Raw genomic sequence first — 22,209 nt, 5'->3', positions numbered from 1 at the left:
AAAAGAAAACAAATATAATCAACCTCTACTCGAAACTAAGGAAGCAGAAAGACAATCTCCTAATTAGTTTTCTTGCTATTCAGGATTCGGGTATTGGTCGTTCTGATATGAAATTGTTAATACTAAAGAGTGAACTACACTAACTCTGTAAAAAAAATCAATGCATTACCACTGATATAGAAAATCAAATGGTTGTCGAAAATAGAAAACAACCAATGGAACTCATTTTTAATAAAATTTGAACGCTACTGCATTCATTATTTGTTTAACTAAAAACATTAATATTTTCTCAAGTCACCTATAAATTCTAAAATGTCATTAATTAATGTAAGAATTAGAATAGTAATCTATAATGTGCATTCTAAAGACATATAGTAATTAACTTTACGCTATTTCCTAAAACTGGGTTCCTTACCATATTCATCTTTATTATTTTACCTCGCCTACGGGTGTCGTTGGGGGTCTATAGGGATTCCCACTACATGTGGACACAAACATTCATTATATTAATCAAATGACTGTACTCATACCCCGTCCGATAATGGGCACCAAAACTAATAACCGCCTCAATATTCTGTCTGGTATGAGCATAATTAAAACGATTCCCAACCCCTTTTAGTATGAAACTTTTTAGCTCCATACGACTAAAAGTAACGTTCACGGTAGGGTTCACCCCATACACCAAGTCGTACACTCTTTCTCAAGACACCTGGTAAGCCTCTTTCGTTCAATAATATTAATTCACTTATATCTTTTTTTTTATTTACTATTTAATATTAAGAGGCACGTATATCTAAATCCTAAATAACACATGAGTATAAAATTCATATTTTAAGGTACGTACTTGAAATAAGCATGTATTATACCGACAAAAATGTACTACACACAAAAGAAAATAACAAGACAACATAGATTAAGAAATTTTATTACGTTCGTCCTAGAATTAAAAAAAATGCATTAAAGTAAGCAGTACAGTGAATAGATAAGCATAATAAACAACTGAAGAAATAGTTACTACAATTAAAACTCAAAACAGACACAAACTAACCGGTTAGTTACTCCATTGGTAAACTGTACTTTAATCAATTAAAGGACTATAGATTAACTAAAATTTTTATTTATTATCAGTTTAGCTTCAATTTAACCGTAATAGAAAAAATAGTTGAGAAATTCTTACCGTGAATCGGTGTCCAAAATACCGTCTTTTTCACTGCAGTATCTGGCAATTCTCGATTCTTAGATTTGTTGAATTTTCCTACTTTTTCCAAATGTACGTCAAAATAGTATGAAAATATGCAAAAAAAAAATAGCCAAAAAGATAAAAAAAAATATCACCCAGGGGTCAGGTTGGGGTTCCGGTGCGGCGACAACGTCGTGCTCTGCCGTCAGGTCTTTCTTCTCCAGCGACTCCTCCCTCAGTCAGGTCATTTTTGGCCGGTTCTCGGTCAAAACTTGTTTAAATCATTTCAAGCTTAAATTCTGGACTCGGGATGTTACAATATACTTTATGAAACAATCATTTATATACTGAATTGATTACTTTTTACATATTTATACATTTATTTTTATTTTATCATTATTTTTAACTACAAAATATTTTTAAAATATATAAAAATTAAGTACAAAGAAGATATTTTAAATATTAGCTTAAAGATGAGAATAAATATTCTATATTTAATTTAAATTTGAATTAAAAAGTAATATTCAAGGTAAGTTTAGTTCATCACAAGGATATATTTATAGGTAAAAATTCGGTTTAAAAATAATTTTATTTCACATAACTAAAATTCAAAGATAATTTTAGTTATGATTTAAATATGTAATATACAATTAAATATTTATGGTGGTTTTTAATTAAATATATAATATATATAAAAAATGAGTGAACAGTAATATATTTATATTTGTCATATGGGTAATTATACCTAACAATTATTTGTCTTAACTATGAAAAATAATAATTTTAATATTTAATAAATTGTATAAGATATATTTTTTTTTACAAATATAAAAATTGAAAAAATATTATGTTAATTAATTTAAAAAACTTAATATATAGTTTTATTCGATTTTATTTTTAAACTAAATATTATGAAATAAATATTTTATTATTATTTTAAACATGGTCAGGCTGTATCCAGAACTTCTCCAGTGAAATTCCTAATTTACCCTTTCCACTGTCGTCCCGCTGAATAATCTCCCCCTCCGATTGCTTGCGCCGCTCTGAACTTCGAACCATTTCGCGAAACACTAATCTTATCGGCGAAGAATCGGAAATCTCGGTGCTTCCATATCGGCGGTACTGAAAGGGAATGGGTGCAGAGTGAGGAACAAGGGAATTTGGCGACGAGGTTATTGGTATCCGCATTTAAACTTGCTTGTATACACATAGGAAGACAAACGAAAGAATTAATTGCTATATACATATTTCTCGTTTCTGTTTTTTTTTTTTTTTTGTATGAATAGGAAGCTATTTTATGCTTTTTAGACTTGTGGATTTACTGTGAAATTGGATAAAAATGGTTAATTGATTAACTGGGTGCAGTTCATTATGTGGGTAGTTCGCTTGATGGGACCAAGCTATTTTAAGCTTTGCGAAGTCATAACCTCCGACCGCTGTTTGTCTCGTAATCATGTCTGGTATAGTTTTTAGTTGCACGTCAACTTTCCTTTACTGTGTTTTTTTCAATTTTGTTTTTGTTTGGGGTTTACTGGAATTTTCGGTGAAGGGGTTTAGAGGGGATGAATGACTAAGTGAAATAGAGGAGGAGGTGGACAACAAAATACAGACGATGTTAAAATCTAGGAAATTAGCAAAAGAGCACAAGGAGCAGTTACACAGGCTACAAGAAAAGGTTAGGAGCTTTTTGTTTAAGTGACAATAATGTCGTTTTGTATTTATATTTTGTTTTATATAATTCATTTTCATGTCTCTGTTTCTGGTGTAGTAATCTTTTGGGTTCTTCAACTGGTCTGGTCCCTGTGTAGCTCTCAAGCTCTTCAAGTTAAGGACATTTGAGCTTATATCTGTCCTGGTTCAACACCTTTTTTTTATAAATTCATCTTAGTATGGGATTTTTTGACATATAGTCTGACTGAAATTGGAGTAGAGGATGTCGTATGTGTAATTGATCAATGAGAATATTGGGGTTTAGATTATGGTCGGATTGAGGGATTACAAATTATTTGAATCTGAAATAAGGGTAAGAGCCCATAGGTTCTGCATCATGAAAGTATACTCATTTATAGGGAGTATTTTTTCCTCTGGGAGTTGAATCCCTTGGCTATAGATTATGCTTCTTGGTTATAAGTTATCTTAAGGAAATTAATATATGGATCTAGACTCGGGTGACTAGTATAGTTGAATTCATAGACTGAAGAACTGCTTTGATTCTTTTGCTTGTTTCGCATGTCTCTGTTCAAATTTTTCAGGTTCAATTTCATGGCAACTCTGTCATTTTCTCCTGTTTTCACTGAACTAAAGTTCTTGAAAGAACTGCTAAGTTAATTTCACCCCCATCTTCCCTTCTATTTGCTTTTTTGATTGTTGTTCCAGGATTCTCCTGTTCTGTCCTTCTTGGTGATAAAACTGTTTGTTCAATTTTTCAGCGTTGTCCGCTTTAAGATTGTACCACGAGAGGTTGCCTTGCTTAAATTATGACTTCATGTTAATATTCCTTAACCTGTTTGTTGTAAGATGATATTTTTGAAAGTTTCCAACTAGTAGAGAAGTGTTTGCACTTTTAGAGAAGATATCAAGTAATCTTTTCTTTTGTCACGAATGCTTTACTAGTTGTATATAAACTGGCTTTATAGTTGAAGGCTTTCTTGTGCTAAAGATCACTATTCTTATAATAGTGAAATGTCTAAAGGAAATTGATGATATTGTGATGTTAATTGGCTGTTTGATCTGGAATTACCTTTAATGGAAGTTTATCTACCTGTTTGGATCTGTAAGCAAAAATAAAAGGAGTTTGTTTAAATGCTCAATCTATTAAGTTCCTCACTGGGTCTTGAAATTCCAAAAGATCTGAATACCTATATAAGAGGACTTCCTTTGTCATCTCTCTCTCTCTCTCTCTGTGTATGTTTACGTGTGTATGTGTGTATGTGTGTATATGTGTTTGAAATATGTTCATGCATTTGCCACCTGTTTGTCTACCTCACAGAGAAAGACATGTTTAGACACATTGAGGCAATTTTTTCTCTTATTTTTTGAGTGCGGACAAGTTCTGACTTCTTGCTTTAAGACCTAAAATTTCAGTATAATCACAGCTAAAATTATTGTTAAGCCAGGTACTTTTGGGGCTTTCCCAGAATTTATTGGAGGTGAAGCTGGAGGTAATTGTGGGAAAATGAGATAATGAACTTTTTTAAAAAGAAAAAAAATAAAAAAGACACTAGAAAGAAAGAGAAAGTATCAGGGGAGGAGTAGATGTCCTCCAAAGGAGAAAGAGCAAGCAAATTAAAGGAGAAAGGCCCTCAAACACCAAAGAGAAAAACAGCTGAATGGAGGATAGTCAGGACATTTCTATGTAAGATGGACAAAGAAATGTCTTTAGAAGGACCTTTGTTGCTTAGCCCAAAGAGATGAACGAAAAACCATCAATATCAAATAAGCAAAAAATCAAGAAGTGATCCTTAAAGATCTTGTGTTTCTCTCGAAGCCCTCAAGAACTAGAAGAGTAACCCAGGAAGTAGGAAATTACCCAAATTATCGAATAAATATCTTGTGTATTTTTCTTGCCTAAATTTTCTATATGTTATGACAGCTTCATTTTTAATGTTGTCTTGTAACTTTTAAGCTGTCAACAATCAAATCTATTTTGTTTTCTGTCTGTTGTGACGTTTTCAGTTTCTCACCAGTTTAATTGTCGTTGTTGATTCTTTAATATAAAAGCTTTCAATATTTTCATACACAATAGGTATAAATGTATATGGTCTAGTTTTATTTAATGTCTGTCGGGGCGAGAAATTTATTTAATCCCTATCTATTTTTTGACAATTCTATAATAAACTATAAGATTTAAAATGCATCAAAATATAAAATACAACACACCAACTGTCAATGGATCAAAGGTTCTATGTGGAATTTTCAATTTAATAGATCACACGATATTTATCTATTTTGTGTAAAGTTACCTACATGACATAGAAGATTAATGAGTGCACATGATTACTAGCATGAGGAGACGGTCTATTTATTTGGCATATCTAATTTTAGATTTTGTAGTAGAATATAACTTCAGATGCAATATGAGACATATATATGACCATTCTTCAGTAGGATTTGTGCATTATGAACAATAATTCATGATTTAAGCATAATCTTATAATATATAAAGAAAATAAAAACAAGCATCTATTAATTTACATCATTAAGAGAGATTCAGCTATGGACTAAAACTACATTTATGATTTCATATATATTTTATTTGAGTACCGGTCTTTTGGAATTAAAGATCAAATATTTGATTTACTTTTCTGACATCTTTACAAGAGAAAACTTGCTAACCTAATCATTGATTACTTCTCCTTTAGCAACATCAATTGGAGGAGCATTTCTCCAACTTATATTTTGTTTTAATTCATTTTCATGTCTCTGTTTCTGATTTGCTAATCTTTTGGGTTCTTCTACTGGTCTGGTCCATGTTTAACTTTCAAGCTCTTCAAATATAGGAGAATTGAGCTTATATCTGTCTGGGTTCAACACCTTTGTTTTTTCTAATTCATTTTATTGTGGGAATTTTTGACATATACTGACTACAAATCTGGTAAATGATGCCTTATGTATAATTGATCAATGAGGATGTTAAGGTTCAGATTATGGTCAAATTGAGGGATTACAAATTATTTAAATTTGAAACAAAAGGAAGAGCCAATAGGTTTTTAACCATGAAAGTATACTCATTTATAAAGAGTACTTTTTCCTTTAGAAGTTGAATTCCGTGGCTATAGATTTGGTTCTTGGTTATAAGTTATCTTAATGAAATTAATATATATGGCTCTAGATTCGAGTGATTAGTTTGCTTGAGTTCATAACTGAAGAACTGCTTTAGTTCTTTTACTTGTTTTGCATTTCACTGTTCAATTTTTTCAGGTTGAAGTTCATGGAAGCTCTGCCCTCTTTCCCCTGTTGTCACTAAAATAAAGTCTTTGAAAGAGAACTGCTAATTTAATTTCACCACCATTTTACCTTTTCTTTGATAATTTGATTGTTGTTCAATGATTTTCTTCTTCTGTCCTACTTTGTGATAAGACCCTTGTTCATTTTTACAATGTTGCCCACTTTAAGATTGTACCACAATAGGACATTTTGCTTAAATTATGACTTCTTGTTCATGTATATTAATCAGTACAAATTGGTATCTTATATTATTTCTTATACTTGTTATTGTAGCTAAGTTTCCTCCTTCCTTCTCCCATCATTGTTTTCTTGCTCTAAGGATTTTGGTCTCTCTTTTTTCTTATCTCTTCTTCCATATATAACCTTAGTTGGCGCCCTCTATAGTCCGATTTCCTCCATTCTAGCTGCTTGTTCAAATTTCATTTCTCTAGCTATTATTCGTTGTGAGAACCTCATTTACAATGTCAAAATGGTGCCATCAATGTTACATTTTTTTTTAGTAATTCATTGTATATCGCAGGTCATATCACCATATCCTTGTATTTCTTGTCTTTTCTTACCATATCATCAATCTCCTTGCATGAGTAGTCGATAAAAATTCAATTTTTACCTCGAAGCTTATAGACTAAAGGTTTATATATCCCTTAGTTAGGTTTTCTTCTTTTGTTCTTTACGAGCAACAACATTATGTAGCTTAAGTTTGAATGGACTTGAAAATCATATAGAAATAAACCTTAAAGAGAATTACAAGCACAAACTATATTGCACTTAGATAATAAGAACGAGGTTGAATTTCTTTAATTTTTTCTTTTAAAAAGTTTAGTCCCAAGATTTAATTTGGCCTATTTAAAGATTTTAAAATTTTTAATTGAGATAATTTTTTTCATGATTTTATCATTTATTTTGATTTTTTAATAGAAATTGAAAAATTGAGTATAAGAAATTAGACTATAACACAAGTACTACATCTAAAGTGAATATTATTCTAAAATGTTTTCTATTCTTTCTAGTGTGTCAATATTGATATAAATGAATATTCTTTTATCTATTAGTTATGGTGGATTTTTCTTTAATTGTGGAAAGTGGCCAGATGAGTCGCTATTTCTTGAATATTTTTTTTGAATGATAATAATATACAGTATTCATTTAGGGAGAAAAAAAATCCACAATTTGTCTAATATTTTGCATTAAGTCTAGTTTCTTCATACTCTTTTAGAAACAAATCAATTTGCAGATATCGTGACTAAAGGAAGAGTTACAAGAGGAGATTACACATGGAAGCATTCTTTTTCATGTTTGTGAAGATCTAATCTATGCATCATTACCTGCTTCCATTGGTACGACTTCACCCTTGTTATAATCATTATGTATTTAAATTTTAATTTTGTTCAATTTATACAAATATCTAAATTGTAGAATTCATTGAATTTATTTGAATTACTCATTTTTAACGAGCAAATTAATTTGGTGTCTTTTTTTTTTTTTTGCCAAAAGAAAAGCACTGCAGGCTAATTTTATTGTTTTTGAAGATTTTGTTTTAAAGTCTGGTGTATTTTTCTTCCCAAAAAATTTCAATATTTATGACAGCTTCATTTATTATGTTGTCTTGTAGCTTTTAAGCTGTCAACGACCAAACAAATTTTTTTTTCTGCCTATTATGACATTATCAATTTCTCCCCAATTTAATTATTGTTGTTGATTCTTTAATGTGGTTTGGTTTTATTTAGTGTCTTTAGGGGTGAGAAATTGATTTAATCCTTATCTTTTTTTGATAATTTTATAGTAAACGATAAGATCTAAAATAGATCAAAATGTAAAATACAACATACCAACTGTCAGTGAATCAAAGATTTTTTATGAAGTTTTTTTAATTTGATAGATCGTACGATATTTAAAAAATTGATGTAAAGTTACCTACATGACATAAAATATTGATGAGTCCACATGATTACTAGCATAATAAAACAGTTTGTTTATTTGACATATCTAGCCTTAGATTTTGTACTAGTATATAACTTCAAATGCAATATGAGGCATATTTATGACTCTTCTTCGCCATGATTTGTGCATTGTAAACAATAATTCATGATTTAAACATAAATCTTATAACATATAAAGAAAAAAAAACAAGCATGCATTAATTCACATCATTAAGAGAGATTCGCATATAGGCTAAAATCACATTTATTTATTGGTTTCATATATACATTATTTGAGCATCATTTTTTGGAATTAAAAACTAGATATATGATTTACTTCTCAGATATCTCTATAAGAGAAAACTCATCAACTTAGTTGTCAGTTACTTCTTTTTTAACAGCAACAATTGGAGAAGCATTCTCATTCGGGCTGATAATATCTTCTTTAATCTTCACACCAACTGTATTCTCAAAAGCTTGACCACCACCACCAGGGGTTCTGACATCAAAATGGTTCATCCATGTTGCCTTGAATTTTTTTGGCGCGACAGTAAGTCCATTAGGAGTGTTAACAATGTGAAGTCTTCGAGGCTTCTTGTTCCTATTCTTTGCAGCCTTTCTCATTTGCCTCTCCTCACTAGTTTCATATTTATAGTGAGCTCTTAAAACATGAGTCGCAAAAAGCAGCGATGTATTGAACACTTCCTTACACTTAGGGCATGTGTATGGACCATACTTGTTGCAAGGGAGGCTATGAGTCACCCCATCATAACTCTCATCAACATCACTTTTAGATTGATGATGATCTCCATCTGGGTTGTTCGGAACTCTTGTTTGTTGGGAACCATCTCTGATAGAGTTTGCACTCATGCGCGATAAAGTTGGCAAGATCTTCAATGGTTGAGCATTTAGAATGTTGTTGTTGTTATCAAATACACCATTGCTCAATGATTGAGCAATCAAAATTTTATTTTTCATTCCGAAAAGGTCCCTATCATTTGGATAATTAAGGGGGGATGAATTTGGTGAGAAGTTGTGAGGATAATGATGAGTAACAGGAAAACTATTAACGTTTCTAGCAAGCATCATTGGGTTTGGCATGGAGATACCGGTCAGCTGGTTTTCGATATTGGAGTAAGCTCCTAGGGGTTGTTGATACCCGATCAAGTTATTGAAAGATGGTACAGAAAGCTGCAATTCAGCAGGATTTGAAGTGAGAAAACTTTTCCGCACAACTTCAGTTACAAAGACCTCAGCAATGTCTGGTTGGTTTTGGAGAGGGACACGATCAATGTAATTTTGAATATGGACCCTTGTTGGGTAGGAATCAAAGATTCTCCCCATATCTTGCCCCATCATTTGATTGATTATCCCAGTTTGGCCAACACCGAGATTGTTTTTCGGGAAAAGGATAGGATTTTGGGTAAACCTGGTTGAGGAATTGGTGAAATTGAACCGGGAATTCGCCATGATATTCCTTTGGTTAACATGGTAATTAACATTGGATCTTAGAAGGCTGCTTTGGCTGCCTGAGTTGAAGAAGCAATTCATGTTGTTGTCAACACCATTAACATGATAATTAGGATCGAACGAGATTGAGTTGGAGTTAAGAGAAAAAGAGGACTTGAAGTTCGCCGCCATGGAAATGATTGAGAGGCTCGCAAAGAACACAGGAAAACAATAAAGCAAAATGAAGAGAAAACAGGCTTTGATGGAAGACGGCTAAGGTTTATATCACATATTTATAATGTTTTTTTTTAGGTCGGTGGGATGAAACTTTCTTTCTATAATATCATTGTTTATCCATGAATTTAAAAAATGTCAAAAGTATTAATTACAAAATTGGGTAGTGTAATAATTGTCTTTCCATTTTGACAGATATAACGGTTACTCAAATAAAAAGAAGAGAATCTGATATTTTTCAATTATATTGAAAATGAGGTATGAAATTAAGTAGAACATTTAATGGTTATTAATTCTCTTCATGTATTTCAAGAATCTTATTCCTTAAGGAATAATAATTAAGAGGTAAAAACAAGGATAATATTTTATGTATTTAGAAAAAATATTTGTAAAATAAGAATGATAATTAATCCGAGCGTTTCATAAGTTAAATTTTTATGTATTTTAAATAAGATAAAAATATTTAAATTCTATATTATTATAAATTATTATATTTAAAATAATTTTATATTTTCAAAAATTAAACTGTTAAAAAAATAATTATAATATAATCAATACGTAAAATATATTATTCAATAATATTTATTTCTACTGCGAAAATTTAGACTCCAATGCTTTGGTAAGCCCAATTAAGCAGCTTATGGGCCGGGCTATCGTTACAAGCGGAATCCGAAAGCCCAGTTAAATTAAAATGGGCCTTGAGCGTAGAGAGGAAGACCCGGGTCGTGGATCCTGGATCGGTTCGGATGATCCGCATAAATTAAGCCCGACGCGAACCCGACTTCTCAGACGGGTCAAAACGAAATATCCAAAATAGCCCAATTAAGCATGTCTTGTTACAGAAAACCCTAACTCCTCTCTAAGCTCACTACCATGGAGCATAAACTCGATACAGCAGAGAAAAAGGTAAGCATCTCTCTGAAACTTAGACGAGTCAATACTTATTTCAATACTTGAGGATGGAGATTCTGTTATCTTTTCAGTCGAGTTGTAAGCTCAGTTGCTGAAGCTTCGTCAAGCTGCTATCTTGCATCAATTTCGCCTCCAGGCGCTGTTTTGCGACGTCTTCATTTCAGGTAAATTTCTTGGTTGCACGTGAACTTCACTGTGTTTTTTCTTTATTGTTTTTGTTTAGGGTTTATTGGAATTTTCAGTTAAAGGCTTTAGAAGGGGTGAATGATTTATGCAATACAGGAGGAGGCAGACAAGAAAGTACAGACGATGTCGAAATCTAAGAAAGTAGCAAAAGAGCACAAGGAGCAGTTGCATAGGCTACAAGAAAAGGTTTGGAGCTTTTTGTTTAAGGGACAATAATGTTGTTTCGTATTTATATTTTGTTTTATATAATTCATTTTCATGTCTCTGTTTCTGGTGTGATAATCTTTTGGGTTCTTCAAATGGTCTGGTCCCTGTGTAGCTTTCAAGCTCTTTAAATAAAGGACATTTGAGCTTATATCTGTCCGGGTTCAACACCTTTGTTTTTTTTATAAAAAAAATTCACTTAAATGTCGGATTTTTTGACATGTAGACTGACTGCAGTTGGGATAGAGGATTTCGTATGTGTAATTGATCAATGAGAATATTGGGGTTTAGATTATGGTCAGATTGAGGGATTACAAATTATTCGAATCTGAAACAATGGGAAGAGCCAATAGGTTCTGCATCATGAAAGTATATATTTTTTTTGAGATAAAAGAGTAGGGAAATATATTAGTGTAGGCACCAAGGAGGTGCTGCCCATGTACAAAAGATTTACAAATCTAAGAGCATATCTATAATAAAACCAAAATCATCAAGGTTACAAAGGTGATGTCCTAATAAGGTGGACCCAAAAAAGTGAAACCATTTGTCCTTGATGTTTCCAAAATGACTCTCTTTGCCTTCAAAAGCACGGTTGTTTCATTCTTTCCAAAGAATCCAAAAATTGTAAGAGGGATAAGACGATAATTCTTGTTTCATTTGCATAAAAATTCCCAAGCATTTAGTTCTCTTTGTATTGAGCGCGCAGTACTCTAGCTAATGCTAAGTAACCCCAAAACCATGGACCAAAGTTGACGGGAGAAAGGACAATGTAGTAGGAGGTTATTACAGGACTCGGCATCTACTTTACACAGAAAGCATCTGTTAGACAGAATAATACCTCTTTTCATGAGGTTATCAAGGGTGAGAATCCTTTCTGTCAAAGACAGCTTCCCATGTGAAAAAAGAGACTCGAGGAGGGGCAGTGCTGTTCCAGATCAATTTTGTAGGGAAATCCAGACAACTAATTCTATTGTATGGGGTCAGATATTGGTAGAAGGATTTGACCGAGAATATACCGTTATTACCGCTTGTCCAGTGAAGTTTGACATCGATATCACTGAGCTTAATTGCAGATAAGAGAGTTGATAAGCTTTCATATTCAACAATTTCCCAATCCTCCAAGTTCCTAGAAACCGTGATATTCCAGCCGCCACTGTTAACACTGTCAAAAGCATTCTCAACCAAAACATTCTTATCTTGAGCAATTGCAAAAATGAGAGGGAATTGATGTCGAAGCTTGGAAGAACCACATCATTTGTCAGTCCAGAATTTAGATTTATTACCTCTGCCAACAGCCCAAGATGAGCAATCCAGTGCCAAGTTGTTGATGCAAGAGATGCCTCTCTATAAGCTTTTTCCATAAGTGTTATAGCCTCCCTACAGTGCGGAAAATTTCGACTGATGTTCCATTTGCAGTCAACAATTTTTTTCCACAAATTGTCACCTTCATTCCAAAATCTCCAAATCCATTTGCCATGTAGGGCTTTATTCATAATGGTTAGCGACCTAAGGCCGAGTCCCCCTTGATTTTTGGGCAGTTTTACATCCGTTCATTTTACAGGATGGAATTTCCTTCTATTTTCCTTGCTGGCCCACAGAAAATTGCGTTGGATTTTTTCTAATCTGTTAGCAACATTGGCCGGAATAGTGAGGACAGATAGTTAGTATGTTGGGAGGTTGGCGAATGTACTTTTTATGAGGGTAAGTCTCCCACTTTTGGAGAGGAAATTCCTCTTCCAAATTGCAAGTCTTTTTTCGAAAATATTGATAACCGGATCCCACATAGCACTGTCTTTATAGTTAGCACCAAGCGGAGCTCCAAGATATTTAATAGGGAGCTGTGACACTTTGCAATTTAATACCCAGGCTAATGACTCTGTATTGGTGTTAGGACCCAAACCGACCAGCTCAGATTTTGCCAAATTGATGCACAGACCGGACACCGCTTGAAAACAGAGAAGAATACCCTTAAATGAAGAAGAGTACTGATGTCTGGTTGGCAGAAAAGTAAAGTATCGTCGGCAAAGAATAGGTGCGAGATCTCCATTTTCCCCGCATGCCCAAGAATGATACCTTTGATAAGATTGGGTGCTCTGGCCTGTAGTAGCAATTTATTCAAAGCTTTTGTTGTTAAAATAACGAGCAAAGGGGAGAGAGGGTCACCCTGTCTTAAACCTTTGGAGGCAGTGAAAAATGATGAAGGGCCACCATTGACCATAACAGCAAAACGAGTATCGTCTGCATCATGAAAGTATACTCATTTATAGGGAGTATTTTTTCCTTTGGGAGTTGAATCCCTTGCTATAGATTAGGCTTCTTGGTTATAAGTTATCTTAGGGAATATTTGCTGGAAATGTTCTGCTGATTTAGCATATTTTTGGAAAGTCCTAATGCACTAGTATTAAAATCTGAGTTTCTGGATTACTCTGAAAAAATATTTCCAGTTATTTGTTAATTTGCAATAACTGATATTTTCCTTGTCAAGTTTTGTTGCTCTGAGGTTATTTCTTAAAACTTTCTTTTCCTTATGCAGGATCCAGAATTTTACCAGTTTTTGCAAGAGCATGACAAGGAGCTTTTGGAATTTGATGATGAGGATAATAATGTCAGTGCAAAAATATCTTCAACCTGCTAATCCTTCTAATTTCTGTCCTATCTCAATGGACCAATGAATTTTTTTTTCTTTCTTTGCAATTCCTTTTGCAGGATGATCTTCTTGACACTGACATTGACGATGCTGCAGCACAAGTAGGAGATGAAATCACTAATCATGATTTACCGGGGAAGGAACAATCATCCAAAAATATTACTGCTGCAATGGTTGATTCTTGGATTAAATCAATCAGAGAAGATGGGAAATTAAGTAGAATTCGTTCTATGTTGAAGGCTTTCAGAACTGCCTGCCATTATGGAGATGATAGTGGGGATGACTCATCCTTGAAGTTTAGCATCATGTCCAGCAGTGTTTTTAATAAAATAATGCTCTTTGTACTGAGTGATATGGATGGAATTCTTCGAAGGTTATTAAAGCTTCCCACATCTGGTGGAAAGAAAGAGACGATATTAGATCTGATGAACACAAGAGCTTGGAAGGACTATAATCATTTAGTAAAATCATATCTGGGGAATTCTCTACATATTCTAAACCAAATGACTGATGCAGAGATGATATCATTTAGTTTACGACGCCTCAAATATTCATCTGTGTTTTTGGCTGCATTTCCAAGCCTCTTAAGGAAATACATTAAGGTATGGGATAGATCGCATGTACTTGAAGTTCAATGCTTTGTTTAGTTTTCTTTCAACATTGGTCATAAATATGTGACTATCATATTAAACAATAGCTGCGCAATTCCTTATCTGGACCTTGCTTTATTCACCAAATGATTCATCATTCTATATACTAGATAGACATGGAAGCTTATATGCGTAGTTTTAGACTGTTTCACTTCATTCATATGTCACATGCATGTATACAATATGGATTCAGTTGGTATAGTAGCTTAAGCTTTCACAGCCTGTTGTGGGTTTGTATGTGCCTATGTAGAGCAAAATGGTTAAGAATTTCAATAGATTTCAATGAATGTTCTGCTTGTTTCACTTTTCCAGACTGCACTTCATTTTTGGGGAACAGGAGGAGGTGCCCTTCCTGTTGTCTCTTTTCTGTTTCTAAGAGATTTATGTGTGCGGCTTGGATCTGATTGTGTAGACGAGTGCTTAAAGGGAATTTACAAAGCCTATGTCTTGAATTGCCACTTTGTCAATGCAACCAAGTTACAGCATATCCAATTTCTTGGGAATTGTGTTATAGAACTTCTTGGGGTGGATCTTCCAACTGCATATCAACATGCTTTTCTTTTGATCCGGCAAATGGCAATGATTTTGCGGGATGCACTTAATATGAAAACCAAGGTACTTTCTGTTTTCAATCTTGAAAAATCTAATTACAGGCACTAATTCTATTTTACTGATTTCACTTGTTTTGGAGCTTCCACCATTTGAAGTGAAGTTGATGGTAGATTTAAGATTGTTGATTCAATTCTGCCAGCTGAACAGAAGGCTTTTTGGTTTCCTTCTCTTTTTTTTCCCCTCCAGGCATTCGGGCCACATCAGGCTATCTTGGCTAGTCCAGCTTTTTTTTTTTTTTTTTTTTTTTTTTGAGAAACAAATTTCAAAATTTTTTGCAAATTGAAAAGCACAAGTTGGGCCCAAATTATCTGATGATAACACAAGAAATATGAAACCAAAGATGAATCCAGATTCTTCACTTCATCATATTAGACCTAAATGTTTTCCTTCATCATCTGTTACAGTCTACGTGCAACTCTGTTTGAGCTCTGTCTTTTTTTCTTTTTTCTCTAAATTTCTAGAGCTTTGTGAAAATCTTGGTTAACAATGTAACCTTCTGGTGGAGCTTAATGTGTAAGTGGTGAAGTTGCTTTTTTGATATTTCTGGAGTTATTATAGGGCTTTATAATATTACTTACATGACTGTTTTGTAGGAAGCATTCCGAAAGGTTTATGAATGGAAGTTCATAAATTGTCTTGAGCTTTGGACTGGAGCTATTTGTTCCTACAGCTCAGAATCTGATCTCAGACCACTTGCCTATCCGTTGGTCCAAATAATTTCTGGAGTTGCTCATCTAGTTCCAACTGCTCGATACTTTCCCCTTAGATTAAGGTGTGTAAGAATGCTGAACCAGATTTCAGCTTCTACTGGTGCTTTTATACCTGTCTCCATGCTTCTTCTGGATATGCTGGAGATGAAGGAATTGAATAGACCACCCACTGGAGGTATTGGCAAAGCTGTTGATTTACGTACTGCCCTGAAGGTAATTTAAGAGAGATATTTCCCCTATGTTGATTAAAATATCACAGTTTTACTGGTTATATTAATGTAGAGAGGATATTGTGCCAGGTGAGCAAACCCACTCTGAAGACACGAGCATTTCAGGAGGCATGTGTGTATTCTGTAGTTGAAGAACTCGCCGAACATTTGGCTCAGTGGAGCTACACTGTTTCTTTCTTTGAGTTGTCTTTTATTCCAGCTGTGCGGTTGCGTAGCTTTTGCAAGTCCACTAAAGTTGATAGATTTCGCAAAGAAATGAGGAAGCTTATTCGACAGGTATGGTAATAGAATATACTCCCTATGAGCTCAAAATGCAAAACAAGTGGCCTGTTTGGAAAATTCCTGCATGAATGAATTTTTCTATAACAAATCTTTTACCGTGGCCTACTGACTGTCTCGGTATTCGACATCCCAGATTGAGTCTAATTCTCAGTATGTAAATGAAAGGCGGGCATCAATAACTTTTCTACCAAATGATCCTGCAGCAGCAACTTTTCTTGAGGTTTGCATGTCATGACTCCTTCCATCTCTTTCTCTATGCGAAACTTAGTTTAAGAACTATAATGTTAGTTTGCCTTTATTTTAATAAGTAGAAATTATTAATGGTGCTTCTGTCATAGGATGAGAAGAAGTTAGGCTCAAGCCCCTTGTCACAGTACGTAATATGTTTACGGCAACGAGCAGAACAAAGAAATGACTCGTTGATGGAATCCAAGTGAGCAGCCTTATTTTTATATGTTTGGTTTGTTCTTGTTTCCCCCTTTTTAATGTTATAAACTCAGAATACACATGCTTTCAGTGTTCTTGTGGGTGAGAACTCTTCTGTCTTCGGGAAAAAGATAGCCGGAAGTGATGATGATGAAGATGATCGGGCAAATGACGAAGGCGCTGCTGTTTTCAGTTCCTCTTGGTTACCAGGAACTAGTTCGGAGTAAGTCTGTCAGATTTTCACTTTGTAACTGTTCAGTGTCATATTTCTCACTACCGAGCCATTCCTTGCTGGATGTTTAATAGTTCCTCATTCATTAAGATTTTGTGAGCTTGACTTAGACTGTATGTTTCTATTTATTCTTATTAGGAGAGTGTGAAATTTATGTTTTACCTAACATACAAATTTTTATTAAAAAAAAAGTTTTATTTCTCATCTGATTGTTCGGAACTGTTGGATGCAGGACCAAACCTTTGAAAGAAAAGAAGAAAAAAACAAAGAAAAGAAAGACAGAGCAGAAGGAAAAGGAATCTGTAGACGAAGATGTTGTAGAGGATTTGGTTCTTAGTTCCGATGAAGAAGCCCCTACGAGTGATTCAGAAGTTCATTCTACTAGTGACGACAATGACGCCAACCCGGTGACTCCAAATAAGCAACACAACAAGAGAAAACCTTCAAAATTTCAGAAGAATATACAACCTCGTATGGAGAAGCCGAAGAAGAGGAAGCGAGTTAAATCATGAGACTTACAGGAGAATCTAGATAATTGATTTCACTGTTTTGACATGGTTTTACATATTTTTTAGTTCTTCAGTTCATTAGTTCTCAATCTAAATGCCTCATAGTTGGATGAAGCAAATTTTGTAGGGTAACTGAATAAATTACATACATGTAGAGGTCAGTATGATCATATATACATACAATCTCAACATAGTTAAACTATGATCATTTCACAAGTGATGAATCTGTTATTTGCTCTATCCATTAGTACAAATTACTATACTTTTGGAATGTATTATTTTAATTATATATAAACATTTATACAAAATTATTATTTTAACAAAGAATTTATATCATTTTTTACTTAAAATTTGAAGGTGAATTTTAAAGAATTTTTAGGTTTATTTTAAATATAAACTAATGTCATTACATGATTGTATTATAACTAAAAATCAATTTAATATATATATATATTTTTTGTTATTTTATAATTAATATGTGATGTAAATATATATTTTTAAAATTGACTATATGGGTAGAGTCAACTTGATTCTAAAAAAAAAATTGTGTATATTATTATTAATTTTTACTTATCAAATTGCTAAAGTCTAAATTTCATTCTCCACCACATTTTAGTGATGTTTTATTTTTTTTAAAAAAAAAGAAATTAATTATGGTTCATTTTTCAAGAAAAAATATAATTATCTTTACTTTTTAGTAAATAATTTTTAAAATCAAAATTCTCAATTAAGCAATTTAATTACAATAAAATCAGAAATATAAAGGAAAGAAATTATGAGATGGATAGGCAATTCCCATATAAGGAAGAACATTTACAAGTGGGGATTATAAAAAAAATATAATTTTGTGATAAGATATGTATAATTACACCATGACAATACATTTATCACATAACAATTTTGGTGTACAATATAGAGAACCCAAACCCTTAAGAGAGGAGGGAAATTTTATGTGGGTCCCATTTTATAATGATAAAATATATATATATATATTTTTTTTAATCAAATATAATGTAAAAAATGATTAATTAATGAGACTATTTTAATTATAAAAAAAAAATTCAAACGTTCGTTTACAACTATTTTGTTTTTATCTGATTTTAAAATTTAAAATTTAAAAAAATTAAATTTTATTATCCCAATATTTTATTAACTGATGGTATCATTACTGTTGGGTCCACTTATATTAAAGTTGTAACTGACTCAAATTTCTATAAAAGAAGTGAAAAAAAAAGGCAACTTTTAAAAATGAACTGTCTTCCTCATCAGTTTTACCAAATGCATCGGTAATGACCAAAATTTTTTAGTATCGTGCTAATAGGCCACTACAACTACCACTAGCTTGTAAGTCGTCTATTCTCTTCTTCTTTCTTTTCTGGTTCTTGTTGGACAAACTTTATTTTTTATCTAGATTTTCCATCAGAGTTTTTGGTGCTCAATTTTCAAATTTGATTCTTGTGGGGTACGTATTTGCCTGCAAATCTATATCTTTTCTCATATCTTTTACTTATGACTTTAATTTGTATTCATGAAAAGCGAACTAGACGAAGAAATCATTTTCTATTAGATTCTTTTCCCCTCAAAATCTCTCCGATGAATATTGTCTAAGATTTTGGTATAGATGAAGAGAGCATTGGACACAAAAGGATTTCTTCTTTTTCACTGGGACAATTTTGTCCATGAATCTCTTATTTATATATATGAAATAGATTTTTTTCAATTATTGTTCTCTTATACTAGACGATCTAAATTTTTATATCTAATTCTTTTAGATGATCAGATATATATATATCTACATGAATTAGATTTTTTTATTTCATTTTTTTAAGTGATCAAAGAAATTTATTAATTATTTACATATATACTCTACTTGTCCTATTTGTTTGTACTGTTAATTTAGAGTCTGATTGATTACGATTGCAGAAAAAAATATTTACTGTTCGTTATATTCCGTTAGAATTCGTTCGAGATCTACATATTTGTCGGATACTTTGGTCGAAAATAATATTTTTAAATTATTTAGATATAGTTTCATTTTAATATCATATATATATATATATAAGAAAATAGTAATCCTACAAAAAAATTTCAAATGTTGTTCTTAGTGTTATAAAAAAAAAATTATTTTTATTTGTGATGAATTATTTTTTTAAAAAAAATAAATATTTACGCAAATACATATAATTTTCAAAAAAATAACCAAATAAAATATATATATATATATATATTTGTCTTGTTTCAAAATTTTAAAATAACCAAATAAATAAATGCTTTGTGGGTTGGTTACATATAATGATGGCTTTTCCTCGTAGAATGAATAAAAGGCACCTTGTCCACTTTCTAACACATGTGTTGGTCTTATCTCTATCTGTCTTTATTATATGTGTTTCAGTTTCAATTACTAATAATAAAATAATATATTTGTCACATGTTGCATGACTATGTTACATTGTTCAAATTTTACATACTACAAAGAAATATTATACATATATATATATATATATATATATATATACATACATGTCTTTTTTTTTTTGGTAGACAAAAATCAAAATCTATCATCTAATTCAAATATCATGTGTTCATTCAGTCTCATTTTTTATACTGATTGTTTTTTATATTATGATTATTGTATATTTATTTTGATTACAGACAAATAGTATTTGGGTTAGAATCAAATTTTCGATGGAAAAAACAAGTCAAAATTCAATAGATCAGACTGTTAACTTAATGTCCTCCGGTAAGAATTCAACTGAGTCACTCGTCGAACAATTGGATCAGAAATTAGATCAAGAACAACCGCCATTGGACCTGAACCTTACTCTCGGCTTACCTAATTACAATAATCGAGTCAGTGATCGTGAAATAGTGCCATCAACTCAGCAGATTAATACCGAGAATAATTCTGAACCAATCAGAAATTTGAATAGTTTTTTGATTAACTTCGATGAAGACATCACCGATCAGGTACGTATTCAGTTTGTTTGATTATATAGATGTTCTTTGTTTCTAATAAACAAGGTGACAATTTATATTGGTATATAAATATATATATATGTGTGAGTATGAATGTGTTTAATTGGAAAAATTAAATTATATTTGGTTTGATTGAAGAACTTCAATTTTGCTCATTAATTAATTTAATATAATGATAGATTAATCATTATGAAATTATTAATTAATTACATGCTGCGGCTAGAAAATAAGTAATCAGTGTATTATGAGCATATAAATTACGAAGTTCTTGATATTCATGTACGATTAAAAGAGTAATTTTCTTATCTATATATATAAGTTACTCTAGAACATATATATACATATATATATATATATATATTTCATTTGAATGATGCATGAGACATGTGGTGTTTGACGAGGAACCAGGTTCCATTAGAAGCAAACATAATTCATGGAGGAACCAATGTGATCCCAACAAGTGAATGGATGGCTCAGGCCAATGCTCAGCGTGCAGCAGCTGCAGGAAACACCATGCCTTACCAATTCGGACCACCCCAACATCCAGTCGCCGTCCTTCCGGCACAGGCGGTTGCTCCGGCGGGGGACAGCTCTGCTTCTTCCTGTGTTAAAAGGTGCAGTAATTCCTACTGCAACACCACTGAAACTCCCTTGTGGCGCCGTGGTCCTCTTGGTCCTAAGGTACCTCCATATATATATATATATATATATATATATATGTACATACATAAGACTGCGTAAAATATGTACTCATGAATATTTGTTTACAGACTCTGTGTAATGCATGCGGTATCAAGTACCGAAAGGAAGTGGAGAAGAAGAAAGTTAGAGACGCTGAAAGAATCCTGGAGCTCCATAGAAGAAACAATCAGCAAGGTTCAAGCTCCGGTGGTCAAGCTTCTCAACGCTCTGGCTGAGTTGGGAAACTGATATTGAAATTTCCATATATGCATATATATATCTCTATCTATATATATATATATATATATATATATAGTTTGCTCTTTCAAACATTGATCTATCAGAATCCAAAAGCTTGTTGACTAGTAAGAAGAGCTTATTGACTTATAGAACTTAGAATATATTTACTTTAATTAAATATAAATGTAATTTCAAAAAAATTTCAATGGTGAGTTTCATTCAAAGTTCAGTTACATGGTATTAAATTTTTATTATAAGTTTAAAAAATCAATTTAATATTTAATATGAACTAATTATTTTTGTTACTCCTTCATTAATGAGTAATAATATATGTATATAATTGTAATAATGACTATATGAATATAGTCAACCCAATTATTCAAAAAAAAAAAAAAATTTGTGGGTATTACTAATTTTTACTTATCAAATAATTAATATCTAATTAATAAACTTAGATAGTATAAATTTGAAATAAATGCAACCTAATTAAAATTCATTCATTATAATTATCTAATTATTAACTTGTTACAAAGTGAAAATATTAAGAAAAAATGGTTTAAATTAAAATTCAGAAATAATTAGTATTAATCTAAATTTCATTCTCCACCACACTTTAGTGAAATTTTCTATTTTTAAAAAAAATTTAATTATGCTTAATTTATATATATATATATATATATTTATCTTTACTTTTATTAAATAATTTTTAAAGTCAAAACCCTCATAAGACAATATTCTAAATTAAGTAATTTAATTACAATAAAATCAGAAATGTAAAGGAAAGAAATCATGAGATAAATATGCAATTCCCATAAGAGGAATAACATTTACAAGTGGGGATTATAAAAAAAAAAATATAATTTTGGGATAAGATATGTATAATTATACTATGACAATACATTTATAACATCATAATTATATAAAAAAAATATATGAATATTTCAATTTATTTAAAGAACAACATTATAAATTATCAAAATTTG

At 31.9% G+C, this 22,209-nt stretch overlaps 1 protein-coding gene and 1 long non-coding RNA gene across 3 annotated transcripts; both read left to right on the top strand.

The window, feature by feature from the left end:
• Positions 1-2,133: 2,133 nt before the first annotated feature.
• Positions 2,134-3,778, top strand: LOC148253626 (uncharacterized). Its single transcript, XR_015821788.1, has 2 exons — positions 2,134-2,640; positions 2,730-3,778. It is a non-coding gene; the product is annotated as an uncharacterized LOC148253626 (long non-coding RNA).
• Positions 3,779-10,476: 6,698 nt separating this feature from the next.
• LOC110826377 (Noc2p family) lies at positions 10,477-17,569 on the top strand. Of its 2 annotated transcripts, none has more exons than XM_088223297.1 (12): positions 10,477-10,635; positions 10,713-10,805; positions 10,924-11,013; positions 13,565-13,636; positions 13,738-14,280; positions 14,641-14,943; positions 15,534-15,863; positions 15,950-16,156; positions 16,296-16,382; positions 16,501-16,595; positions 16,680-16,811; positions 17,053-17,569. In XM_088223297.1, exons 3-12 carry the CDS (start codon positions 10,951-10,953, stop codon positions 17,330-17,332), a joined length of 2,112 nt encoding a protein of 703 aa, XP_088079423.1. In that variant the 5' UTR covers positions 10,477-10,635; positions 10,713-10,805; positions 10,924-10,950; the 3' UTR covers positions 17,333-17,569. The 2 variants fall into 2 exon arrangements, with proteins under 2 accessions (XP_088079423.1, XP_088079422.1); XM_088223296.1 differs by having other exon boundaries at positions 10,884-11,013.
• Positions 17,570-22,209: the final 4,640 nt, after the last annotated feature.

Source organism: Carica papaya, chromosome 6, assembly GCF_054855325.1.
Source record: "Carica papaya isolate Zhongbai chromosome 6, ASM5485532v1, whole genome shotgun sequence".
NCBI lineage: Eukaryota > Viridiplantae > Streptophyta > Magnoliopsida > Brassicales > Caricaceae > Carica > Carica papaya.
The sequence above is the reverse complement of the archived record's forward strand: the minus strand, read 5'-3'. Positions and strand labels throughout refer to the sequence as shown.